Source organism: Protopterus annectens, chromosome 6.part0, assembly GCF_019279795.1.
Source record: "Protopterus annectens isolate FY-2018-M chromosome 6.part0, PAN1.0, whole genome shotgun sequence".
Taxonomy (NCBI): Eukaryota; Metazoa; Chordata; order Ceratodontiformes; family Protopteridae; genus Protopterus; species Protopterus annectens.
In genome coordinates, this window is record NC_056737.1 from 1,708,158,247 (window position 1) to 1,708,183,091 (window position 24,845).

The following is a 24,845-nucleotide window of genomic DNA, read 5'->3' on the forward strand; positions in this document are numbered from 1 at the left end:
AGGACCCTGAGAAATGGTTTCAGGGTCAGCAGTAGGGTTCTTGAATAAAAACTGGTGGGAATCAGGAACCCTATAGTATCTGTCTGGCTTAACAGGAGCTGGAGGAAAAGAGTCAGGAGTTAAGTTAGCCTCCGAAAAAGCATCATCCACAATATCCAAAATAGGAGGAATAGCCAGGGGCCTATGTTGGGGAAGAAGAAGACAATCCCTTAGTCTTTTCTTAGATTCAGAGTACTCCTGTCCTTCCCAGTGGAAATGTTCCCTCATTTCATGCAAAGTTTCCCCAAAAGAGAAATTTTCAGGGGGAGAAGCTGAAGTAATGGATTCCTCAGCATCAGAATCCTCATAAGGAGGGAAAGAATATTCCTGGTCAGAAGAAGAAACAGAAGCCTGATCAGAGGAGTCATAATAAACTTCCTGCCTTGGCCTTTTATCTGCAGGGGGATGTGAACCCCTAATCATAGTAAGTAAGTCCTCCGTCATTTTAAGCAACTGTTTCTGAGACTTGGGAGCCGAATCAGAAGAGGCCTGGGTTGCAGTCTTTGATTTGGAAGGAGTCTTTGCCTTTGTCTTTGGCCTTGCCTTTATAAGAAGCTGAGTAGGCCTGAAAACCCCTTCGGAAGCCGGTACCTGGACAGCGGCTCCGAACCCATCCGAAGGAGCATTGTCCGAAGGTCCAACAAATATTCAAAGGCCTAGTTGGCTCCGCATGGGAGTCCGTTTCGGCTATCGGTTCCAAAATGGCCGACGACAGGGGCTGCAAAAGCACCTCACTGATGACGGCCGAACCTGAAGCTGGCTCCGCTTGTGCGATATCTTCTGATTTGGACCTCGGAGGCCTGTCTTTGTCCTTGCGTCGTTTGTGAACTCCGGTAGCCGGAACCGTATCAGACGACATTTTGTAATTAAAACGCCTACCGAAGTAATGAAAAGCAAAATCGTACCTTCGTTTAATACTACATTGATTGAATCTAGCACAAAACCGACAACTATCTACGTCGTGGTCAGGGCTTAAGCAAGGAATACAGCAAGAATGAAAATCCTTATGAGGTATTTGCTTCCCACATGAAATACAATTATTAACTTTTTCTGACATCGGACTGGAGCAAGAAAAAAAGTTTCCCCAACGGGGTACTTAGCTTTAAGTAGGAGAAGAAAGTCTTCGGACTGAAGTTTGATTAGAAAAAATTGTCAGGAGTCAGCCGACCGGCACTTGCGAACTGCTATCACCGCACGGCAAGAAAGACTGGAGAACATGGCGCCAGCTGTCAGCTTTGTACTCCTGGCGTTCTGACGTCAGGGAGCATGGCTGAACAGCCGACGCCGGACCCAGATTTTGGGATTCTGGCCGACCGAGGACTGCCTGCCGGCAGGGGAGAACCCTACAGTCATGACTGCAACAGTGAAACACAATGAACATGTACAAAAGCTGTTAGAAACAAGATTAAGGAAGATTACACAGAAAGCTTTAAGAGTCTGGCACATGTAAAAATAAAGTCCGAGATGAAACAAGAAAAAAAATTTAAGATGCTTTATCTCAAGTACAAAAATACTGTAGTATACAACAGAATATAAAATCTTAAATTTGGAAGGAAAGTAGAGTTGTGTACACTTACCATAAATGTAGATGTTACAGTGTATTCATTGTTGCGGTCCTGACTTGTTGGATTTCCTGCTGTGAAAAGCCCTCAGCCGGCCAGACTACCAAAGAAAACTCATTCCAACTTCCAGGCCGGTGGATGCCCTGACCAGCATCTGCAGGGTTGGGTATAAAAGGAGCCAGCCCACGTAATGATTTCAGTATTTTCTTGTCCTCTACCAGAAGAAGCCTTAAGTGGACAGAAGAGAACTAAGGAAAAGGACCCTCACAGCAGGGGAGCCGGTGTGGGGTGTGGCAGGGGAATCTTGGCTGGAACAGTTTATTATTAGGCTAAGGGGGCAGGATGGAGGGAAAGAAGATTTCAACAGTGAATAAAATCGTACATCTGCATTTTATGGTAAGTGCATATAACTGCACTGTTCTTAGTGCTTGACTGTTGCAGTCCTAACTTGTGGGAAGATTCCCAAAGCTGAATCGAGGGGGAAGGATATTAAGGAGAAGAGAGAATGCCCTCCAGGACAGCAGTGGCAAATCCCGATCTAGACTTGGAAAAGGCTGCCAAGTGGTAATGTTTTGTGAAGGTATACACAGACTATCAGGTGGCTGCTTCCAAGATGTCCTTAGTAGGGACTCCTTTAGAAAGGCAGCAGAGGTAGCTGTGTGTGACCTAATCATCTCCATTTTTTTTTGCCATGAAGGCTGTAACTGAAAGAGATGCAGGAGATCCATTTAGAGGAAGTCTGTTTAGAAGCTGGCTTCCCCTTAGACTCAGGGGCAATGGTAATAAAAAGCTGGTCATATTTTCTCAAGGCTCTGATCCTGTTCAGATAAAATCGGAGCTGCCTGTGAACATCCAAAGAATGAAGTAGTCTTTCCTCTTCATTCTGATGGTTTGGAAAGAATGTAGGTAGAAGAATGTCTCGATTTAGAGAAGCATCTGTGACTACCTTGGGCATGAAAGAGGGATTAGTTCTGTAGGAAACCCTGCCTTGGTGGAAAAACTGTTCCACTGCCACGAGAGCTTGCAACTCAAAACCCTCTTGGCTGAGGTGATCGCCAGCAGCAGAGCGGTTTTCCAAGAAAGAAACTTCAGAGGAGCAGATGCTGCAGTTTCGAAAGAAAACAAAGTCAGCTTTCTCAAACAAAGCTGAGGTCCCATGGAGGAGTGGGTTGCCTCCTGGGTGGTGTAACGTGAACGACTCTAAGAAACTGCCTCAATAGGGAATGGAAAAAAGACTGGCGGAAGAGTAGGAATGTAGGTCAAAACAGCAGAAGCATAAATTTTAATGAAGGAGTAGAAAGGCCTTCATCTACCAGTCTAGCCAGACACAGGATGGAAATAATGTGTGCTGAATTGGAATCAAGGTGCTACTTCTGGCACCTAATAGAGAATCTCTTAATCTAGGCCTTCTAGATTCTTTAATGATGTCCTGCTTATTTAAGGTAATGTTGTAGCTGGGTGCTGCGGAATTATCGAAGCTGAAAGGTCGGGTGTCTGAAGGCTGGGACGCACAATCCTTCCTTTGTTACGAGTAAGAAGGACTACTCACAACAGCTATGGGCTCTGATTGGTGAGCCTGAGAAGAGGATACCAGTGTTTTCTGTGCCAGTATGGTGCTATCAGGACTGCCCTTAGGCCTGCTTCCTCTACCTTCAGAAGGGCTCCAGGCAGAGGGGGTAAGGTGGGGCATGCATAAACAAAGAGGAGAGTCCAAGGGAAGGAGAAAGCATCTGCTTTCCAGGCAGATTTCTGTTTAATCCTGGCACAGACTTCAGGTGAGCGTTTTCCTTCTTGGCACACTGGTCATCTCAGAGTCATGCTGACAAAGATTTCCCAGATGCAGATGCCATTTCATGGGGGTCCATCAAGTTTCTCCTGAAGGCGAACAGCTAGAGCATTTTGAGCCCCTGGAAGGAACTGTGCCATGAACTGCAACCCCAGAGAGTGTGCAGTCTTTTCATACTTGCATCGCTAGGTGTCACAGGGGACAAAACTGTGCCTCCCTGCCTGTTTACGTGCCACGCGACTGTGGTAGTGTCTATTTTTACTAACAGGGCCCCCTGGTTCCCATTTTTCTTTAAAAGCTATCAGGCCTTTTTGCACTGCCATAAGTTCTTTCCAACTGATGTTTGTCCTTGAACTTAACCACCCACTTCCCTTGGAATTGGAGGCGTTGAAAATGAGCGCCCCCCACCCCCCCCCCCCCGAGGCCATCTTTGAAGCATCTGTGGTAAGGGTTTGGCCCTGTGGAGTGAAACTGAAGTGAAGGCCCTGATTTTGGGTAGAAGCCTGTACCCACTATGCAAACTCTTGTTTGAGACAAGGAATCAGCCGTACCTCGGTCTCTAGAGAGAGTGAGAGCTCTAGCCCCACATGTTCTTGATGTACAACTTCATGGGTAGGCTAGCCAGGGGAACCATGATACATGAAGTTTGTCAAGAAAGGAGACAGTCTGGAGGAAGGAAGGCCTTTTAAAGAGTTGAGTCCAGCAGTGCTCCAATAACACTATCCTTTGGGTTGGAACAGTGTGGATTCCTGGAGATTTACTGTGAATCCCAGGGAGACAGGAGATATTGGGTGAATTTCAGGTCCTTGTGAAGTTTTGACAGGTCTGTAACGTGCATCAGGCAATCATCCAGGAAGGGTACATATGGACCCCCCCTGGTTCTGCAGGAAGTAACTGCAGGTGCTAGACACTTTGAAAACCCTTGAAGTGGTAGAGAAGCCAAAGGGTAGCGCTGAAAACTGTTATCGGACTGCAGCCTGCCCTGAAATGAAGAAAGCTTCTGTAAACCTTAGAATTGTAATGTGCAGATAGGCATCTTTTAGGTCTAATGAGACCATGAAGGCCTGACAGGTTACTGAGGCTAACAGCTTGTGAAGAGTCAACATTATGAACTTTGAAACCAGGAGAAAAGTACAGTTGTGTACCTACCATAAATGTAGATGTTAAGAGTGTATTCACTGTTGCAGTCATTACTCTTGGGTTATCCTGCTGGCAGGCCACCCGCAGTCGGACTGAATTCCAAAGTCCAGCTCCAGCGTCGGTTGCTGTTGCCTCTTCCCTGATGTCAGTGCACCAGGGGTATTAAAGATGCAGCAGACGCCATTTTCTTCAGTTTTTCTTGCCCCAGATGTCAGGTGCCCCCAAATTGGTAGGCTGAATATTATGCCAATAAGTATGCATGCACAAAAATAAACAAACATTTCTTTCATCTACAAGCAAATACACCACATAGGTTGTATAGCAGAGAGAAGTATAGAGTAAAGAGGTAAGTGGTAGTGCTTTGTAAAAGTGTGCACTGAACTCCAAGTTGCAGCCTCGAAGATGTCTTTGGTTGGTACCCCTCTAAGGAAGGCTGCTGAAGTGGCTGCTGCTCTGGTAGAATGAGGCCTAATGCCCTTAGGCACTGATTTGCCATGTTGAGAATAGCAGAAACGGATGCAATGGCCTATCCATTTAGAAATAGTCTGTTTTGAGATAGCCTTTCCTTGTGATCCTGCAGCATATGACACTAAATGTTGCTCAGTCTTTCTGAAAGCTTTCGTTCTGTCCAAGTAGAAGCGTAGCTGCCTGTGTATGTCCAAAAAATGCAGAATTTTCTCACCCTTGTTCTGTGGGTTTGGATAAAAGGTAGGCAAGTGAATGGTTTGGTTGAGGGCCGTTTGTCCTCAGAGAAACCCTGTCTGGATGAAAAATTATAAAAGGTTCCACAGCCATGAGTGCTTGTAACTCAGAGACTCGTCATGCAGAGGTTATTGCTAGGAGTAGAGCTGTTTTCCAGGATAAGAATTTTATATCCGCTGTTGAGGCTGGCTCAAAAGGAGGCAGTGCGAGTTTTTCCAAGACATAATTGAGGTCCCATGCCGGAATTGGTGCTCTCCTTGGAGGCCTGATGTTTTTGGCCCCTCTGAGGTACTGCCTTATTAAAGGATGAGAAAAGATAGGTGGTTGTAATGGGCTGAAATGGCAGAGGCATGAATCTTAACTTATGAAAAAGAAAGGCCTTTGCCCAGCATCTCAGTTAGATATTGTAAAATCTGAGGGATATTTGGTACTTCGTGTCAATGCCTTGTTCCTGGTTCCAAGCACAGAATCTCTTCCATTTTTCTGCATAAGATTTTCTGGTACTGGGCCTCCTGGCCTCCAAGATAACATCCATAACAGCTTTTGAAAGAGGAGTGTACTGAATGGCTACATTATCCGCCATGCTGCCAGATTTAAGGTCCTGAGTTGGCTGTGCAGGATCCGATTGTTTTGCTGGGTCAGCAAGTGAGAAGTTTGAGGCAATATCCATGCTGGACCTTGAAACAAGCTCTTTAGGATTGGGTACCAGTGCTGGCGTGGCCAGTCTGGTGCAATCAGTATCATTTTTGGCTTCTCTCGTCTGGCCTTTAGGAGTACCCTGGGAAGGAGAGGCAGCGGAGGAAAGGCATATACTGTTAGATTTTCCCAGCTGAAGGATAAGGCCATCACTCGCCATGCTTGTTTGTGATAAGTCCTTGTGCAAAATCTCTGTAATTGGCAGTTGTGAGGGGAGGCAAACAGATCTATGTCTGGGCATCCCCATTTCCTCGTTATCATGCTGAAGACTTGTGGATCCAGTTTCCACTTGTGGGGATCCATGAGGTTTCTGCTTAGTTCGTCTGCCAGAGTATTTGATTTTCCTGGCAGGAATTGTGCTTGCAAGTGAACTTGATAAGTTAATTCTGTGTCCCATAAGGTCATTGCTTGTCTGCAGAAGGGGTAGGAATGTGTACCTCCCTGCTTGTTTATGTACCACATGACCGTAGTATTGTCTGTCTTTATCAGCAGCTGCCCTGGATGAAGTAGATCCTTGAAAGCTGTCAGGGCATTCTGAACAGCTAGCATCTCTTTTTGATTGATGTGTAGATGCATCTGTCTTGCAGGCCATGTGCCCTGAATACATTTTCCTGCCATATGGGCCCCCCAGGCATAACCTGATGCATCCATTGTCAGTGTCTGTCTGGCTGTGGGTAAACAGAAAGGAAGACCCTTGTTGTGGTGACAGGCCTCTGCCCACTATCGAAACTCCTGTTGCAGGCAGGGAATGAGGGTAATTACTGTCTCCAGGCTGTGGCAATGCAGAGTCCAAACACTTTTTAGATACCATTGTAATTTCTTCATATGCAGTCTGGCATATGGAATTAGTAGAATGCAGGATGCCATGAAACCCAAAGCCTGCAGGATTTTCCTTGCAGGTAACTGGGTGTTTGTTGCCAATTTTTTGAAGACAGACGTCAGTTGTTTTTGTTTGTCTGGCATGAGATAAGCCATCTGGGCAGCTGTATTTAAGCTTGCACCCAGGAATATTATCTCTTGAGAGGGCACTAGTTTTAATTTCTTTTCGTTTACTGTGTACCCTAGGCAAATTAGTAATCTTTTTACAAACGCCAGATGCTTTAGAAGAATGTCTTTGTTCTCTGCTTGAATAAGGCAGTCATCCAAGTAGGGATATATTTGAATTCTTCTTTGTCTGCAAAAGGCAATTACTGGTGCCAGGCATTTTGTGAAGACCCTGGGCGCAGTAGATAAGCCAAAGGGCAGTGCAGAGAATTGGTAGTGCATTGAGCCAGCTATGAATCTGAGGTATCTTCTGCAAGACTGTCTGATTGGAACATGCAGGTATGCCTCTTTTAGGTCCAAAGTCACGAGCCAAGCCTCCTTGCCCAGCATGGGCAGCAGCTGCTGTAGAGTCAACATCTTGAATTTTGGAATCTCCAGAAACGTGTTTAGTATAGACAGGTCCAGTATTGGTCTCCAGGTTTTGTCCTTTCTGGGTACTAAGAAAAGTCTGGAGTAAAATCCTTGCCCCTGCTCTTGTTGTGGTACTTGCTGAATGGCCCTCATGTCCATGAGGGCTGTAATTTGCTGTTGTGCCTCTGCCCATTGATAGTCTGGCAGGTCTGGCATACCTTTTAACCTTGGTAGGGTGTGAAAATGGAACCTGTAGACTTGGGACACTATGTTCAAGACCCATTTGTCTTGGGTAACCATTTACCAATTTGACAAAAAAGGTGCTAGTTTTCCCCCTAAGGGGGCTGCCAAAAGAAAAGTGTTTGGATCTGGCAAAGGAAAGTCATTGGAACGGTTTCTTGTAAGGTTGTGATTTGTCTTCTCTGCTTTTGGAGGTAGAAGCACCCCATTGTTTAGGCCTGTATGAGCCTTGGGGCTGAGATCTGCCTCTTTGTGGTCCGTCTGACACTGGAAAGGACCAGTTTTTAGAAGGCCAGTTCCTGCTAAATCTGGGTGGTTGCACCTGTAAGAAATCCTTAACTGTCTGCATGGATTTCGCTTTATCCTCCATTTTCTTCAAACCTCTTCTGCTTTAGCACCAAACAAAGTATCATGCTGCAATGGGCCATCTAATAATTTTGCTTTAACATGATCAGGCAGGTTCTGTTCCTTTAACCAAGCATGTCTTCTAATAACAGAACCTGCAACAACGGCCCTGCAAGAGGCCTCCAGTGAATCATAACCACATTGCAAAGTATGCTTTCCCACTTCAGCTGCATGCAATAAATCCTGCATTTCCTTGTTCTCTGAACATTCAGTATTTGTCAACATTTTCTGTTTAAGCAGTGACATTAAGTACTGCTGATATTTAAGCATATGAAACTGACAATTTAAAGCCCTTACAGCCAAGGCAGCAGAAGTGTAAACTTTTTTCCCCCATCTGTCCAGTGCCCTAGAATCCCTATCAGAGGGAACAGGGTTTTTTGCAGTGGAAGCTTTGTCCCCTTTGGGACCCTGAGATGCAGTTTCTGGGTTAGCAGCGGGGTTTTTATATAGGAATTTATGAGAATCCGGGACCCTGTAGTATCTGTCTGGCTTAGCAGGTGCAGGGGGTAAAGAGTCAGAGGACAGGCCAGACTCTGAAAATACATCATCTACAATGTCTAGAACAGGTGGAATAGCAAGGGGTCTGTGCTGAGGAAGCAGCAGAAAGTCTCTGAGCCTTTTCTTAGATTCTGAATAATCTTGGCTCTCCCAGTGGAAATGCTCCCTCATGGTATGCAGTGTTTCCCCAAAAGAATAATCCTCAGGAGAAGAGGCTGAAGGAATGGATTCTTCAGCATCAGAGTCCTCATAGGGAGGCATGGAATAATCCTGTTCAGAAGAGGAATCAGAGGAAATAGAAACCTGATCAGAAGAATCATATTCTGTCTCTTGCCTAGGCCTCTTATCAGGAGGGCGATGGGAATGCCTGATCAAAGTAATTACGTCTTCGGCCATTTTAAGCATCTGTTATTTCGGCATGGAAGTTTGAGTAAGAGAATGCTGTACTTGTTTTTCTTTAGAGCTGCTTTAGTCTTTCAAGCTGAAGATGGTTTAACATACAATTGTGTAGGTCTGAAGACACCCTCAGAAGCCAATGCCTGCTCAGTGGCTCTGGACCCATCTGAGGAAATGATTTCCAAGTGTCCAATACCTTGAGTATCCAGAAGCCCAATCTGCTCCACGTGGGAGTCAGAAGCAGCCTGGGGCTCTGAGGTAGCGGGCGCCAGGGGCTGAGAAAGCGCCTCACTGAGAACCAGCGAACCTGCGACTGGTCTAACTGAGGCCTCCTCGTCTGTTTTGGACCTCGGATACCCATCCTTTTTCTTGTCCTTGTGTTTTTTGTAAACTCTGGTCAGCTGTTCCGACGGCATTATATAATTAAATCTTCGGCCAAAGTAATGAAATGCAAAATCGAACAGACGCTTAATAGTGCATTGATTAAATCTAGCACAAAACCGACAGCTAGCAACGCTGTGATCAGGGCCTAGGCAAGGAATACAGTAAGAATGAAAACCCTTAGGAGGTATTTGCTTCCCACAAGAAATACAATTGTTAACTTTTCTGACATCGGTCTGGAGCAAGAAAAGAGTTTCCCCAATTGGGTACTTAGCTTTAATGAAGACTTCTGTTCTGAAATTCGAATTTGAAAATCTCAGGAGTTGGCCGACTGGCACTTGAACTGCTTTTGCTTCGGGCACCACGCGGCAAGAAAGACTAAAGAAAATGGCGTCTGCTGCATCTTTTATACCCCTGGCGCACTGATGTCAGGGAAGAGGCGACAGCAACCGACGCCGGACCTGAACTTTGGAATTCAGGCCGACTGCAGGTGGCCTGCCAGCAGGATAACCCAAAAGTAATGACTGCAACAGTGAAACACGATGAACATCTGACTGAGGTTGGACAGGTCCAAGATGGGGCACCAAGAGCATTCCATTCTGGAAAGCAGAATAGCCTGGAGGATAATCCTTTGCCTTTTTGATCTTCTGGAAAGTACAGTTGTGTACACTTACCATAAATGTAGATGCTAGAGTGTATTCACTGTTGCAGTCATCACTTTTGGGTTATCTGCTTGCAGTAGCTCTCAAGTCAGCCTGATAAACAAATCCTTGGGTCCTGCTTCAGTTGCTGTCTCTTCTTCCATGACGTCAGGTCATCAGGGGTATAAAACATGCAGTCAACGCCATTACATCAGTTTTTGGGAAGCAATTAAATCTATAAATATACAAGGTTATACCACAACAAAAAAGCAAATACACCAAAAAGCTTTTGCAGACAGCAAAGTAAAGTAGAGGTATATCCACAAAAAGAAAAAAAGAAGGGGGCTGGAGGGAGGGTAACCAGGACTGCAACAGTGAAGACACTCAATCTACATTTATGGTAAGTGTACACAACTGTACTATGTTCTTCGTGTTTCACTGTTGCAGTCATCACTTTTGGGTAGATTCTCAAAGCTAAGGATGGGAGGAGGAATTTAAACAGAATTAGGACCAGCTAAAAGGCCCTTTAAGACTGCAATGGCAAAGCCAGCTCTGGATTTAGAGAAAATTGGCAGATGGTAATGCTTAGTGAAAGTATGTACAGATCTCCAGGTAGCAGCTTTTAGGATGTCCCTGGTAGGGATGCCTCTGAGAAAGGCTGCAGTGGTAGATACAGCCCTGGTAGAATGGGGTCTGATCCCCTGTGGGATAGGTTTTCCATGGTGTTTGTAGCAGAAATGAATGCAATGGGCCTATCAATTTGGAAATGGTTTGCTTTGAAATAGCCTTCCCCTCTGCCCCTGCAGCAAATGCCACCAGCAGTTTATCAGATTTCCTTTGAGGTTTAGTTCTGTCCAAGTAGAATCTAAGCTGTCTGTGCACGTCTAAGGAGTGCAGAATCCATTCCCCTTTGTTCTGTGGATTAGGAAAGAAGGTTGGCAAATGTATGGACTGATTAAGGGCCACACTGGATACCACCTTGGGCATGAAAGAGGGACTGGTCCTGAGCGACATACTGTCCGCATGAAAGATGACGAAAGGCTCCACTGGCAGGAGGGCCTGTAATTCAGATATCCTTCTTGCTGAAGTGATTGCTAAAAGGAAAGCTATTTTCCAAGAAAGGAATTTTAAGTCCGCAGTGGCAGCTGGCTTGAAAGGAGGAAGGTTGAGCTTTTCCAATACAAAGTTGAGGTCACAGGCTGGAGTTGGAGCTCTCCTGGGTAGTCGTAGATTTCTGGCCCCTCTGAGGAGCTGCTTAAGTAGTGGACGAGAAAAGAGGGGAAGTTCTGTGTTATAATGAGCTGAGATGGCAAAGGAGTGAATTTTGATGGAGGAGAAAAAGACAGGCCCTTATGAAGCATCTCAGTTAAGTATTGTAAAATCTGAGGTAAATTGGGCACTGTTGTGCTTGTCCCTAGAGCTTGGTTCCAAGCACAGAATCTTTTCCATTTTTCAATGCAAGACTTTCTGGTACTAGGCCCTCCTTGCCTCTAAAATGATAGCACTGGTTTACTGAGGGATGGTAAAGGAGAAATTATGTAATTAGCTAGGCTGCTAGAGTCAGTGTTTGAAGTTGAGGGTGCAGAATTTGGTTCTCCTGCTGAGCCAATAGAGTAGGAGTCTGAGGCAGGTGCCACGGGGCCCACAGTGACACACTGCGCAAGAGGGGGTAAATCGTCCTTGGTTTGTCTTGCTTGATCTTTAGTAGTACTTTGGAGAGCAGAGGAGTAAAGGCATAAACTAAGTTTTTCCAGCTGAAGGACAGAGCATCCACTTTCCAAGCTTGTTTGTGGGGAGTCCTTGTGCAGAATTTGTCCAATTGATAGTTTTGGGGGAAGGCAAACAGGTCTATATCTGGGCTCCCCCATTTGCTTGTCAACATGTTCAAAATCCTTGGTTTTAGTTTCACTTGTGTGGGTCCATGAAGTTTCTGCTTAGTTCGTCTGCCAGTGTATTTAGTTTTTCTGGCAGGAAATGAGCTTGTAAATGTACTTGATAGCTCAGGGCTGTGTTCCACAACGCCATGGCTAGTCTGCAGAGGGGGTAAGAATGTGCACCCCCTTGCTTATGTACCAGATAACAGTGGTGTTGTCCATCTTTATCATTAATTGCCCTGGAAGAATATGGCCCTTGAAGGCTGTCCGTGCATTCTGTACAGCTAACATTTCTTTTTGATTGATATGCAGTTGCATTTTACTTGGGTTCCATTTGCCCTGAATGCATTTCTCTGCCAGCTGGGCCCCCCCATGCACAGTCTGATGCGTCTGTTAAAGATTGGGTGGCAGGAGGGAGTGTGAATGGTAGACCCTTATCTTGGTGGCAGGCCTCTGCCCACCAAAGGAACTCTAGGCGCAGGCAAGGTACGATAGGAATCATTGCTTCTAGATGCTGTGAATGTTGACACCATAGGCTTTTGAGATACCACTGCAGTTTCCTCATATGCAGCCTTGCATATGGAATTAGAAGAATGCTGGAGGCCATGAACCCCAAGGCTTGCAGTATTTGCCTTGCAGATAGCTGGGTTTTTGTGGCCACTTGTTTGAAGGTGGTTGTCAAATGAATCAGTTTCTCTGGCGTGAGGAAAGCCATCTGGGAAGTTGTATTCAAGCTTGCTCCCAGGAATGTAATTTGTTGACAGGGTACCAGGTGTGACTTCTTTTCTTTTACGGTGTACCCCAGAGACAAGGCAGTACCCACACCAGACAAGGCAGTACCCTTTGAACAAAGGCCAGATGATTCAAAAGTATGTCCTGGCTTTCTGCCTGAATTAAGACAATCATCCAGATATGGGTATATTTGAATATTTCTTTGCCTGCAGAATGCAATGACTGGAGCTAGGCACTTGGTGAATACCCTGGGCACAGTAGATAAGCCCAAAGGACATTGCAGAGAACTGATAGTGCATGTAGCCTGCTTTGAAGCATAGGTATCTTCTGCAAGACTCCCTGATAGGGATGTGCAGGTATGCTTCTTTTAAATCTAGTGTTGCCAACGATGCATCTTTGCCTAGCATTGGAAGCAGCTGTTGAGTCAGCATCTTAAATTTTGGAATCACTAGAAAGGTATTTAGAGTAGAAAGGTCCAGGATAGGACGCCATGTATTGCCTTTTCTGGGTACCAGGAAAAGTCTTGAATAGAACCCTTGCCCCTTTTCCTCTTCTGGTACCAACTGAATAGCCCCCATGCTTAAGAGAGAGTACTTGAGTTTGGGCCTCTGCCCACCGATTTGGGGGGAGATCTGGCCACCTGCTTGTTGTTGGTAAGGTGTGGAAGTGAAATCCGTATCCTTGGGACACTATATTTAGAACCCATTTGTCCCGGTTAATGAGTTCCCAGTTTTTGGCCTGCAGACCAATCTTTCCACCTAAAAGAGCATTCAGCTGGGAAGTGCTTGGAAGTTTTAAAACCAAGTCATTAAGACTGTTTTCCAGAGGAGGGAGTCTTACTACTCCCTGATTTGGGTGAGGAAACCCCCCACTGCTTAAGTCTTGTGTGTCCTCTGGGACTGAATCCTGGGGTTTCTGCTATGTCTGGGTTTGGCTTGAGAAGACCTTGAAGAGGCTGGAAAGGACCAATTCTTAGAGGGCCAGTGCCTACTAAATCTAGGAGGCTGAACTTGCAAGAAATCTTTAACAGTTTGCATAGATTTAGCTTTATCCTCCATCTTTTTAAGAACTTCCTCAGTCTTGTTGCCAAACAGGCGATCCTGATTTAAGGGAGCATCCATCAATTTAGCTTTAACATGAGCAGGTAAAGATTGCTCCTTAAGCCAAGCAGGTCTTCTGAGCACAGAACCAGTAAGAGCAGCCCTGCAAGAGCACTCTAAAGAATCAAATCCACATTGCAAAGCATGTTTTCCAACCTGTTCAGCAGAATGCATTAAATCCTGTAATTCTTTATTTTCCACACAGTCAGGAATCAACATCATTTTCTGTTTATGCAAGCCAATAACATGTTGATACTTTAACATATGAAACTGGCAGTTTAAGGCCCTAATGGCCAAGGTTGCAGAAGTGTAAACCTTCTTACCCCTTCTACCTAGCGCCCTGGAGTCTCTACCAGAAGGGGTAGGATTTTTAGCAGTAGAAGCCTTAATGCCCTTGGGTCCCTGTGAAACAGTCTCTGGATCTGCAATAGGATTTTTAGAAAGGAACTTGTGTGAAATCAGGAACCCTGCAATATTGGTCAGGTTTTCTGGGAGTAGGAGGCAAAGAATCAGGAGTGAAACTAGATTCAGAAAAAGCATCAACAATGTCTAGTACAGGAGGAATAGCTAAAGGCCTATGCTGGGGCAGGAGTAAGAAATCCCTAAGCCTCTTTTTTTGAATCGGAAAAATCCTGGTTTTCCCAGTGGAAATGCTCCCTTAGAGTATGTAAGGTTTCACCAAAAGAAAAATCCTCTGGAGGGGAAGTAGAGGGAATAGAGTCCTCTGCATCAGAATCCTCATAAGTAGATAAGGGCAAATCCAGATCATCAGAAGAATCAGAAAAATCAGAATCCAGGTCAGAAGATTCATAAACTACTTCAGTCCTGGGTCTCTTGGGGGGGGGGGGGGCTTCCCCTGATTAAAGTTATAAGATCTTCAGCCATTCTTAATTGCTTTTTAGGCACAGAAGCCTGAGCATGCAGCCTGGGCGTTGGTTTTTTAGGCATGGTTCGAGATTTAGGCCTAAAAGAAGGAGGCGTCTGTTTAATATGCAAGTCCGTAGGCCTGAATACACCCTCAGAAGCTGGTGCCTGCACAGCGGCTCCGGACTCATCCAAGGTAGAGACATCCACAGGTTCCATAGTTGGAAGTATCTCGCGATATACCGAACTCCTAAAGGGTCTCAGTAGAGGCCTGCAAATCGGAAGTAGCAGGTATCAGGGGCCGCGAAAGCACCTCATTGAGTATCGGCCAACTGGCGCCTGGCTTAAGAGAAGCGTCACTGGCAGTTTTGGACCTCGCAGGCCTGTCTGTCTTTTTCCTTGCGTTTTTTCGGAATCCCGGTAGTCTGATAGCTGACAGATGACATTTCTGGATAATTAAACAGAGAACCGAAATATTTAGAGGTGAAAATATACAGACGCCGATTAAACAAAGCACAAAAGAGACAGCACGGTATGTCGTGGTCAGGGCCTAGGCAAGGAATACAGTACGAATTAAAATCTTTATGAGGTATTTGCTTTCCACAAGTAAAATCTTTGAGGTATTTGCTTTCCACAAGTAATGCAATTAACTTTTATTGACATCCGCACTGGCGCAGGGGTAGCATTGTTGCCTCACAGCAAGAGGTTCTACCGTTCGATTCTCAGCTTGGGTTGGGAGTGCCTTCTGTGTGGAGTCTGCAAGTCCTCCCCGCGGTCGAGTGGGCATTCGAAAGACATGTGTTGATGGGCGTGCCTTCGTTGAAGGTCAGGAGTGAGGTTGCCAACTCGACACCATAGAAACCAAAGTACAGTTGTGTACACTTACCATAAATGTAGATGTTGGAGTGTATTCACTGCTGCAGTCATTACATTTGGGTAATCCTGCTGGCAGGTTGCCCTCAGTCGGCCTGAATTCCAAAGTCCTGGGTCCTGCGTCGGCCGCTGTCACCCCCTCCCTGACGTCAGGTTGTCAGGGATATAAAAGATGTGGCCGCCATTTTCTTTAGTTTTTCTTGCCCCCTAAAATGGTAGTCAAAATTTATATATGTATAAATACATGCACCAATATAAGCATTACCTTAGTCTACAAGCAAATAGACCACATAGGTTCCATCAGAAGAAAGGGGGATGGTGGGTGGGTAACCTGGACTGCAACTGTGAATACACTCTAACATCTACATTTATGGTAAGTGTACACAACTGTACTATGTTCTTCGTGTTTCACTGTTGCAGTCATTACGGTAGATTCCCAAAGCTATGGTTGGGAGGCTGGAGCTAAACCGCATTAGGAGCGGCTATAAGTCCCCGCAGAACTGCAGTGGCAAAACCTGCCCTGGATTTAGAGTCGAGTGGCAGATGATGGTGCTTTGTAAAGGTGTGCACTGAACTCCAAGCAGCTGCCGCTAAAATGCCCTTGGTTGGTACTTCCCCTGAGAAAGGCTGCTGAAGAGGCTGCAGCTCTGGTGGACCGTGGCCTAATGTCCTTAGGCACTGGCTTGCCATGTTGTAAGTAGCAGAAACAAGTGCAGTGGGCTATCCATTTTGAAATAGTCTGCTTTGAGATGGCGTTTCCTTGTGATCCTGCAGCATATGCTACTACAAATTGCTCTTTCTGAAAACTTTGGTTCTGTCCAAGTAGAATCTAAGCTGTCTGTGTACGTCCAAAGAATGCAGAATTCTTTCCCCCTTGTTCTGTGGATTTGGATAAAAAGTTGGCAGATGAATGGTTTGGTTAAGAGCCACACTGGACACCACTTTAGGCATAAATGTTGGGTTTGTCCTCAGAGAGGCTCTGTCCGGATAAAAAATGATAAAAGGTTCCACAGCCATGAGTGCCTGTAGCTCTGAAACGCGTCTTGCAGAAGTTATTGCTAGGAGCACAGCTGTTTTCCAAGATAAAAACTTTATATCAGCAGTAGCAGCTGGTTCAAAAGGAGGCAGGGTGAGTTTTTCCAAGACATAGTTGAAGTCCCATGCAGGCATTAGAGATCTCCTTGGAGGCCTTAAATTTTTGGCTCCTCTGAGGTACTGTTTTAATAAGGGATGCGAAAAGATTGGTGGCTCTGCACTGTAATGAGCCGAAATGGCAGAGGCATGAATTTTAATAGAGGAGAAAGATAGGCCTTTGTCCAACATCAGTTAAGTATTGTAAAAACTGAGGAATATTTGGCACAGCTGTATCTGTTCCTTGTGCCTGGTTCCAGGCACAGAATCCCTTCCATTTTCCAGCATAAGATTTTCTAGTACTAGGCCTTCTGGCTTCCAAAATGACACCCATCACAGCTTTGCTGAGAGGCGTGTTTTGTATGACTACATTATCCGCCATGCTGCCAAGTTTAAAGTCCTGGGCTGGCTGTGCAGAATCTGATTGTTTTGCTGGGACAGTAGATGCGGTACTTGAGGAAGGATCCAAGCTGGGCATTGAGACGAGCTCCTTAATATTGGGTACCAGTGCTGGTGGGGCCAGTCTGGTGCAATCAGTATCATCTTTGGCTTCTCCTGTCTGACCTTTAGGAGTACCTTGGGGAGGAGAGGCATAGGGGGAAAAGGCATATACTGTTTTTTCCAGCTGAAGGATAGGGCGTCCGCTTTCCATGCTTGTCTGTGATAAATCCTTGTGCAGAATCTCTTCAGTTGGTAGTTGTGCGGGGAGGCAAATAGATCTAAGTCTGGGCATCCCCATTTCCTTGTTATCATGCTGAAGACTTGTGGATCCAGCTGCCACTTGTGGGGATCCATGAGGTTTCTGCTTAGTTCATCTGCTAGAGTATTTTTCCTTCTTGGCAGAAGTTGTGCCTGCAGATATACTTGGTAAGTCAATGCTGTGCCCCACAAAGTCATGGCTAGTCTGCAAAGGGGGTAAGAATGTGTGCCCCCCCTGCTTGTTTATATACCACATGACAGTGGTGTTGTCTGTGTATCAGTAGTTGTCCTGGTTGAAGTAGGTCCTTGAAGGCTGTCAGGGCATTTTGAACAGCTAGCATCTCTTTTTGATTGATATGTAGATGCATTTGGTTTGAGGTCCACATTCCCTGAATGCATTTTCCTGCCATGTGGGCCCCCCAAGCATAATCTGACGCATCCGTTGTTAATGTTTGCCTGGCTGGGGCTAATGTGAATGGCTGTCCCTTGTTTTGGTGACAAGCCTTTGTCCACCATCGAAACTCCTGTTGCAGGCAGAGAATGAGAGTAATTATAGTTTCCAGGCTGTGGCAATGTTGAGTCCAAACACTTTTTAGGTACCATTAAAGTTTCCTCATATGCAGTCTTGCATATGGAATTAGTAGGATGCCGGATGCCATGAAGCCCAAAGCCTGCAGAATTTTTCCTGCAGATAACTGGGTCTTTGTTGCTAACATTTTGAAGAAGGTAGCCAGTTGTCTTTGTTTGTCTGGCGTGAGATAAGCCATCTGGGTAGATGTATTTAAGCTTGCACCCAGGAATATTATCTCTTGAGAGGGTACGAGTTTTGATTTCTTTTCATTGACTGTGTACCTTAGGCATGTTAGAAGTTTTGTCACAAACGCCAGATGCTGTAGAAGGATGTCTTTGTTCTCTACTTGAATTAGACAGTCGTCCAAGTAAGGATATATTTGTATTCCTCTGTCTGCAGAATGCAATTACTGGTGCCAGGCACTTTGTAAAGACCCTGGGCGCAGTAGATAAGCCAAAGGGCAGTAGAGAGAATTGGTAATGCATTGAGCCAGCCATGAATCTGAGTATCTTCTGCATACTTGTCTGACTGGGACATGCAGGTATGCCTCTTTTAGGTCTAAAGTTACAAGCCAAGCGTTCTTGCCCAGCATGGACATTAGCTGCTGTAAAGTCAGCATTTTGAATTCTGGTTTATCCAGAAATGTATTCAGAATTGATAGGTCCAGTATTGGCCTCCAGGCCTGTTCTTTTCTGGGTACCAAGAACAGTCCCCGCTCTTGCTCTGGCACTTGTTGAATGGCCCTCTTGTCCATGAGGGAGGAGACTTGTTTTTGTGCATCTGCCCATTGATTTTTAAGCAGATCTGGCCAGCCGTTTGCCTTTGGCAGGGTATGGAAATGGAACTTGTAGCCTTGTGACACGATATTTAGAACCCACTTGCCCTGGGTTATAATGTGCCAATTTTGAGAAAAAAGTGCATAGCTGCTCTCTGTCAGAGGCTTGGGACCTAGAACTCACTTGTCTGGGAGCCTCAGAGGTCCACTGCCTGCTTCTTTGCGGCTATGTGCCACTGTCTATGGGTTCTATCCTGCTGTGGTTTCCTCCGTCTACCCCTAGGCTGGGAAGGAAATGACCAGTGCTTAGTTGAAAAGTTCCGACCTAGGAGGCTGTACTTGGAGGAAGTCCTTCACAGTTTGTGCAGTTTGTGTTTTGCTTTGTCCTCCATCTTTTTGAGAACTGCCTCTGCCTTAGGGCCAAAGAGAAACTTTGTCCAAGAGAGCATCCAAGAGGTTCGATTTAACATGGTCAGGAAAAGGTTGTTCACCAAGCCACTCATGCTTTCTAATAACGGAGCCAGTGGCAGCTGCCCTGCAAGACTCTTCCCCCATGGCATCATAATCACAGTGTAATGAATGCTTAGCTAACTGAAAACTGGAGTGAAAGACCTAGGAGCTTCTTTGGAAAGGTTTTTACCCTGTAGGGAGGTGACGTTCCATCCGTCTGAGCTGATCCAAAATGGTTTGCTGATACTTGACCATATGGACTTGACAACGGAGGGCCCCTCACAGTAAGAGTGGCAGATGTATATACCTTTTTCCCCCCGAACCTATGAAGGGCCCTGCTCTCTGTGGGTAAAGGGTTCCTGGATGAAATGGCTCTAGCCCCTTTGGGCCCAAGGTGACCAGCTCAGGGTCAGCAGAGGGATTCTTAAAAAGGTATTTGTGGGAGTCCTGTACCCTATAAAATCTGTCTGATTTATGAGGCGCAGGAGGAAGGGAATCAAGATTCAAGGAGGAATCCTGGCAAAAAAATCCTCAACTACCTCTAAAATGGGGGGATAGCCAGTGGTTTGTGTTCAGGTAGATCCAGGAACTCCCTAACTCTCTTTTTGGACTGGGGACATTCCTGTGCCTCCCACTGAAAGTCTCTTACATGGAGGGTTTCCCCAAAGGTGAAATCCTCGTTGGGGGGGGGGGGGTGGCATCAGAGGGAAGGTTCTCCTCTGAATTAGACTCCTCATAGGGGGGTCCTTCTTCAGACCCAGACTCCTCAAGGTCCAGATCTTCATCAGACTGAAAAAAAAGAGTATGGGAAAGCTTCAAAAGGAGCATCCCTTTTCCTTTTTGAGACATCCCCTGTAGCCTGCCTTGACCTAACAATAGAGATAAGGTCCTCAACTAATCTAATCAAATCCTGTTGGGATTCTTTTAAAAGGGAGCCAGTAGGCCTAGGCACAGGCTCTGCCACAGTACCTCTTTGCTGTGGCTTTGGCCTTGGGCCAAGCCACATCCAATAACCTGGAGCCAGTCTCTGGAAGGGTGAAAAAAGCACTGGTGCAGGCCTAGGCCTTGGTGGAGCGTCACCGGTAAATGCTCTTTGGAAACAGAGGCCTGCTGAGCGGCCCCAGACCTGACAGACAAGCAATATGCAAAGCCTTGTGTACAACTGAAGGGACTGATGGCATGCCTGATTTCGAATGGGTCTCGACAGATGCCCAAGTCACAATTTCAGACACCGAAGCAGGATGCAAAAGCACCTCACTTTCTTCAACAATCACAAGCCTAGAGAGAGGCAGACAGCGAACGGTTGTCATCAGAAGACCTAAGCTTTTATTTCTTCTCTTTCTTTCACTTAGATTGCTCAATTGCAGAATGACCATCGGATGCAAATAAGACTGACTGAGGAATCTTGCTAAAAATTCAGCTCTATGCCCAACAGTCCTAGTATTAAAATAAGCACAGAAATTGCAAGTAGGGACATCATGGTCTGGGCTTAAACAGGCAATGCCAAGGGAGCTAAAGTCTCTGTGTGGGATTTGCTTACCACAGCAGACACATTTACTTTATCTGACCCGAGTTAGAGTTCGCCAATGGGGTACTTGCCTTTCCAACAGTGACTCCTCTGGTGCGGATCGACCAATGCACTTGAACACGGCTCATGCTCCAATGGCAAGAAAAGGCAAATCATTACGCAAACTGGCTCCCTTTATATGATAGGCTGCGGACATCTGTCAGGTCATCCACCAAGCTGGGAGGTGGAAAGAGTTCGCTGGTAGTCAGGCCAGCTGAGGGCTTTCACTGCAGGAAATCCCACAAGTCAGGACTGCAACAGTGAAAGACGAAGGACATCTGTTGAAACACTAATGCAGGCAATTTTTTGAACTACTTGTATCAACTAGTAGAAGCACTGAGCAGAACGTCTGAATGCAGCACAACACAAACAGGAGAGAGAACTGACAGCCAAGGCAGAGAGGAATCTCTGAATGTGGGATGACGTGGGAAGATGAGAAGTCATGGCAAAAAAGGCTACATGTAACTGTGACGAAAAGATAAAGGTTTCTTAGGTTGTAGGTTATGTCGCTGTTAGGCAAGAAGTGACATCTGGCTTTGTGAGGTGTAACTTAACAGGTAATTTGTTAAGTCTTTCACAGGGAATGATATAGGTTGCCACACTTTTGAGGTCTTCAATTTAGATGCTTAGGCTAATGCATTTTCTTTTCTGCCGATCTGGTGAAATGGACCATTGCAACATGGTTAGGTTAGGCTGCAACAAGGTTGTAGGCCCTCTCCCTTATAGTAAATATGCCATCAAGACAACTGTTTTGATTGAAAGGTTTGAATATGCGAGAACAGAAAAGTGAGCCCTCTGTTGGACGGGGAACTAGTTGGCCTTTTTAAGACCTGAACAATGGTCAAATGCATCAAAAGCTTTGGTTACACCTATAAAAATGGCTCCTGTTAATTGGCCTTTGTCCACAGCCATGATGGTATCAGTTAGGGTCCAAATAATGCACTGTGCTGTGAATATCCCTGAATCGGGGCACAGAGTTATTCCCTGCTAGGTCAATGTCTCACATGGGAAGGGTTGGCGACCAGTTTATAGTTTGCATAAAACAACAGTTAAGTCTGTTGTAGAAAGCACTCCCATAAGGCAGCGACAGACCTACGAATGATGTAGCACACTTTGCAAAAGAGGTTTCTTAATCAGCAAGATTGACTACACACTCAGGAACACCAGTTTTCCATAAGCAATGGGTACAAAATCCCTCTGTCAAAACTGATATCAAGGAGAATTCGAGAGTTTTTGTAAGAAGCGCACACTACAAATACCTGACCATTCCACTTTGAATCAATGCACCAACACTAGCTGGGAAGCATACCAGAGGTTTTTCTGCCAAATGCTACTGAATAACTTTCTCAACTAGTTTCATTACAAACTAAAGGTTAAAAAGGTTACAGCTCAGAAATACACTGTAATCCAGTATTTTTCCAGGCAGGCTCCACATGCCACTTGTTACACACCTGCAAGAGCCCCCCCCCCCCCCCCCAACAAATACAAAGACAATTCTTGTCAAGTGTGTCCATATGATCAACACAACACATAATGATCACAATTTTGTCACACCATGGAAAATTAGAGAGAATCTACCCAAAACCAGACTCAGTGTGCCTAAAAATGACCACTGACAGCCTTTTACGACCTATGCTGGCACTATAAATAATGGAGGAAAAAAAAATAAGACAACTAATTGTCCTGCATTTGTTTGGCTCAATACCCATTATATGTGTAATAAAGAAACGAGAAAAAAAAAAGCCACTTTGCAGCAATAACATGTAGCGAGCCATGTGAAAGTACTGCTAAGATGTATAGTTTTGTTGGCACAAATACTTACAAATTGCTTGAACGATCATGGTGTCCACCTTGTCAGGACTGAACTTCAGCTTGTATCGGGAGAGGCTGACGATAAAATGAAAATCAAATTAGTTGGTACTTAAGCACATGTAATGCTGCTTTAGAAAGCATCTTGTAACTCTTGTCAAAAGAAATAATACATGTGTGGGTTCAGTGGGGGGCAAAGCACTGTGACCTAATGCATATTTCAGAACAGAGACAAACGTTACCAGACAACCAGGTATAGCTTAACTGTAATGTGTCCCACCCCCCAACTTGCATTCCATTCAGCAAAGCAAGTCCAATTAAACAGTACAGCAGACTAAATTTTTAAAACCATAACCAAGCCAGCAGGAAAGTTCTCTGTTCAATTACTTTCTAGTGGAACACAGATCAATCAATGAAAAAGATAATGGAGACTAGTACACAGAACAGTCTGGGCCCTTAAGTGGATCACACCTTTCTTAATTAGAAAAATGGAAAATGCACACCACTGCTATTTTTTTGGCTGTTAGTAAAAGATTCAACTACATGAACTATCAAACATTCCACAGACTAACATTTTTTTTATTTTCATGGCTGTTATGATCAAAGTGTGTTATGAGGAAGCTCTCTCATATGATACTCCAGTGAAGTGAAGTAGACTGCTAAGAAATTAATCAAATATAAACTAAACTATTTTTTCATTCAATGGCGCGTAGAGAGGATTAAAGTAAGGGGCTTATTACAAACGTCCATGCATAAATTAGTTTCATCTGTTGCACTATGCAGAGCTAAAACATTTACTAGTTCTCCTGTGCACAAGTACTTTTGTTTCCATCTCTTTAGCTTGAATTACGAACATAAATATCCAATACTTGGGAAATTGCCCAAGGTGCTGGGGACATTTTTAACTATGCCCCAGCACTAGAGAACCAAGTCAGGAAGGAGAAGGAGAAGGAACATAACCCACTTGCCTCTCTTGGTGGGGAGTGACTGCAGGCACTCGAGGAAACACTGGGAGAAGCCAACCTCCTAGTGGAGAACAAGAAGCTCAAAACACAAGTGCCTTGAGGCATACAACACGGAGAAGCTGGAGAGTACATTCCTTATGAAGAGATATCATCATTTGCTGCTGCCCCACTGCACATCCCTCCCCCCTCTCTCACTGGGTATATGTGCTAGGTATGGGAACGACCAAAGAAAAACTCTGAATCAACCCCAACAGCCATCTGAATGGGCAGCCCTTCCTGGATAACACGGACCAAATGGCCATGGAAGGCAGCTGATGACGAGACAGCAGGAACAGAGTACAAAAGAAAAAGGTATCCCAATACTTGTGTGTGAATTACATGGATCTAACTAGCTTCACGAACAAAGGCACTATCACTCCATAAAAGCAGGCAGAATTTGAACAGTGGGGTCTCAAGAAGGCAGATGCAATATGCAGAACTGAAAGGAGGACCATTAACTCTCCCTCTCCCATCTCAAGGGGAAGGGAGGATTTTTTTCTTCTCTACCTGAAGTTGTATAACAAACCCTGTAGTTTTACTAAGGTCGCCCCCCCCCAACCAGGTTACATTCCTGCTAACCTAACCACACAAGATCTGACCAGTCACAAAAATGCCTTCAGCCTGTTTCAAACAAAATAATCTACAACATTCTCTCGCACAAGTGCTTTCAGAGTAAATGTAAAGCTTTTATCCATGAAATGGTATAAAGGCCTCGCCTCCCTGCACCATCTTACTAATGCAAGCCAACCTTAACCCTTCATCTTACCATAACACTATTACACAGGTGAGTCTCAGACACACACACACTACTAAAGCTATCACCTTACCCAACCCCAACTCTAACCATCACTCACAAACTTGCACACATGCATTCTTGCCCTAACACTAACCCCACTACCCGTGTGTACAAAATGAACTAAAACCATTTATAAATTTATTATGTACACACACGTGTGTGTGTGTGTGTGTGTGTGTGTGTGTGTGTGTGTGTGTGTGTGTGTGTGTGTGTATCCAAAAAAGTTGCCAATAGGTACAAACAAAAAAACTGCTAAAATCAGTACCACTGTCCAGTGAAGCAAAGCCACGGATAATTTCAAGATATCAGTCCATTTAATGAAGAAGCTCAAACCAGATAAATACAGTAATACAGCAATCGCGTTTCAAGCACTATGTTTTCATTTAAAATACATCATATGTGGACCATATTTAATTAACACACTTTATATAACAAAAAAGTGATGACATCACAAACTAACCAATTAATAGAAATGCATGAATGTTAAATTACAATGTTGGATGTATGAATACCTTTTAGATTTAAATAAAAACAAGCCATGTCCTTGTATAAATGTTACCATATTAAATAAAGGTTTATAAAATGTATTAAAAATGTATTTAAAAATGTTAAAGAACAATTCATCAACTTGTACAGTGCAACACATTGAATAAACAGTTTTACAACTCCATCTACCGGTAAGAAGATGGACTGCATCCCTTGAATATATTACCACAGTC

At 44.9% G+C, this 24,845-nt stretch overlaps 1 protein-coding gene across 2 annotated transcripts in view; it reads right to left on the bottom strand.

Annotated features, from left to right (window-relative positions):
* Window positions 1-24,845, bottom strand: part of NOP58 (NOP58 ribonucleoprotein) — a 581,042-nt gene that overhangs the window by 392,332 nt on the left and 163,865 nt on the right. For both annotated transcript variants that reach the window (XM_044075099.1, XM_044075098.1), the window contains one exon: window positions 22,340-22,404. In XM_044075099.1, the coding sequence (XP_043931034.1) occupies window positions 22,340-22,404 (65 nt within the window). The remainder of the gene's footprint in view (window positions 1-22,339; window positions 22,405-24,845) is intronic.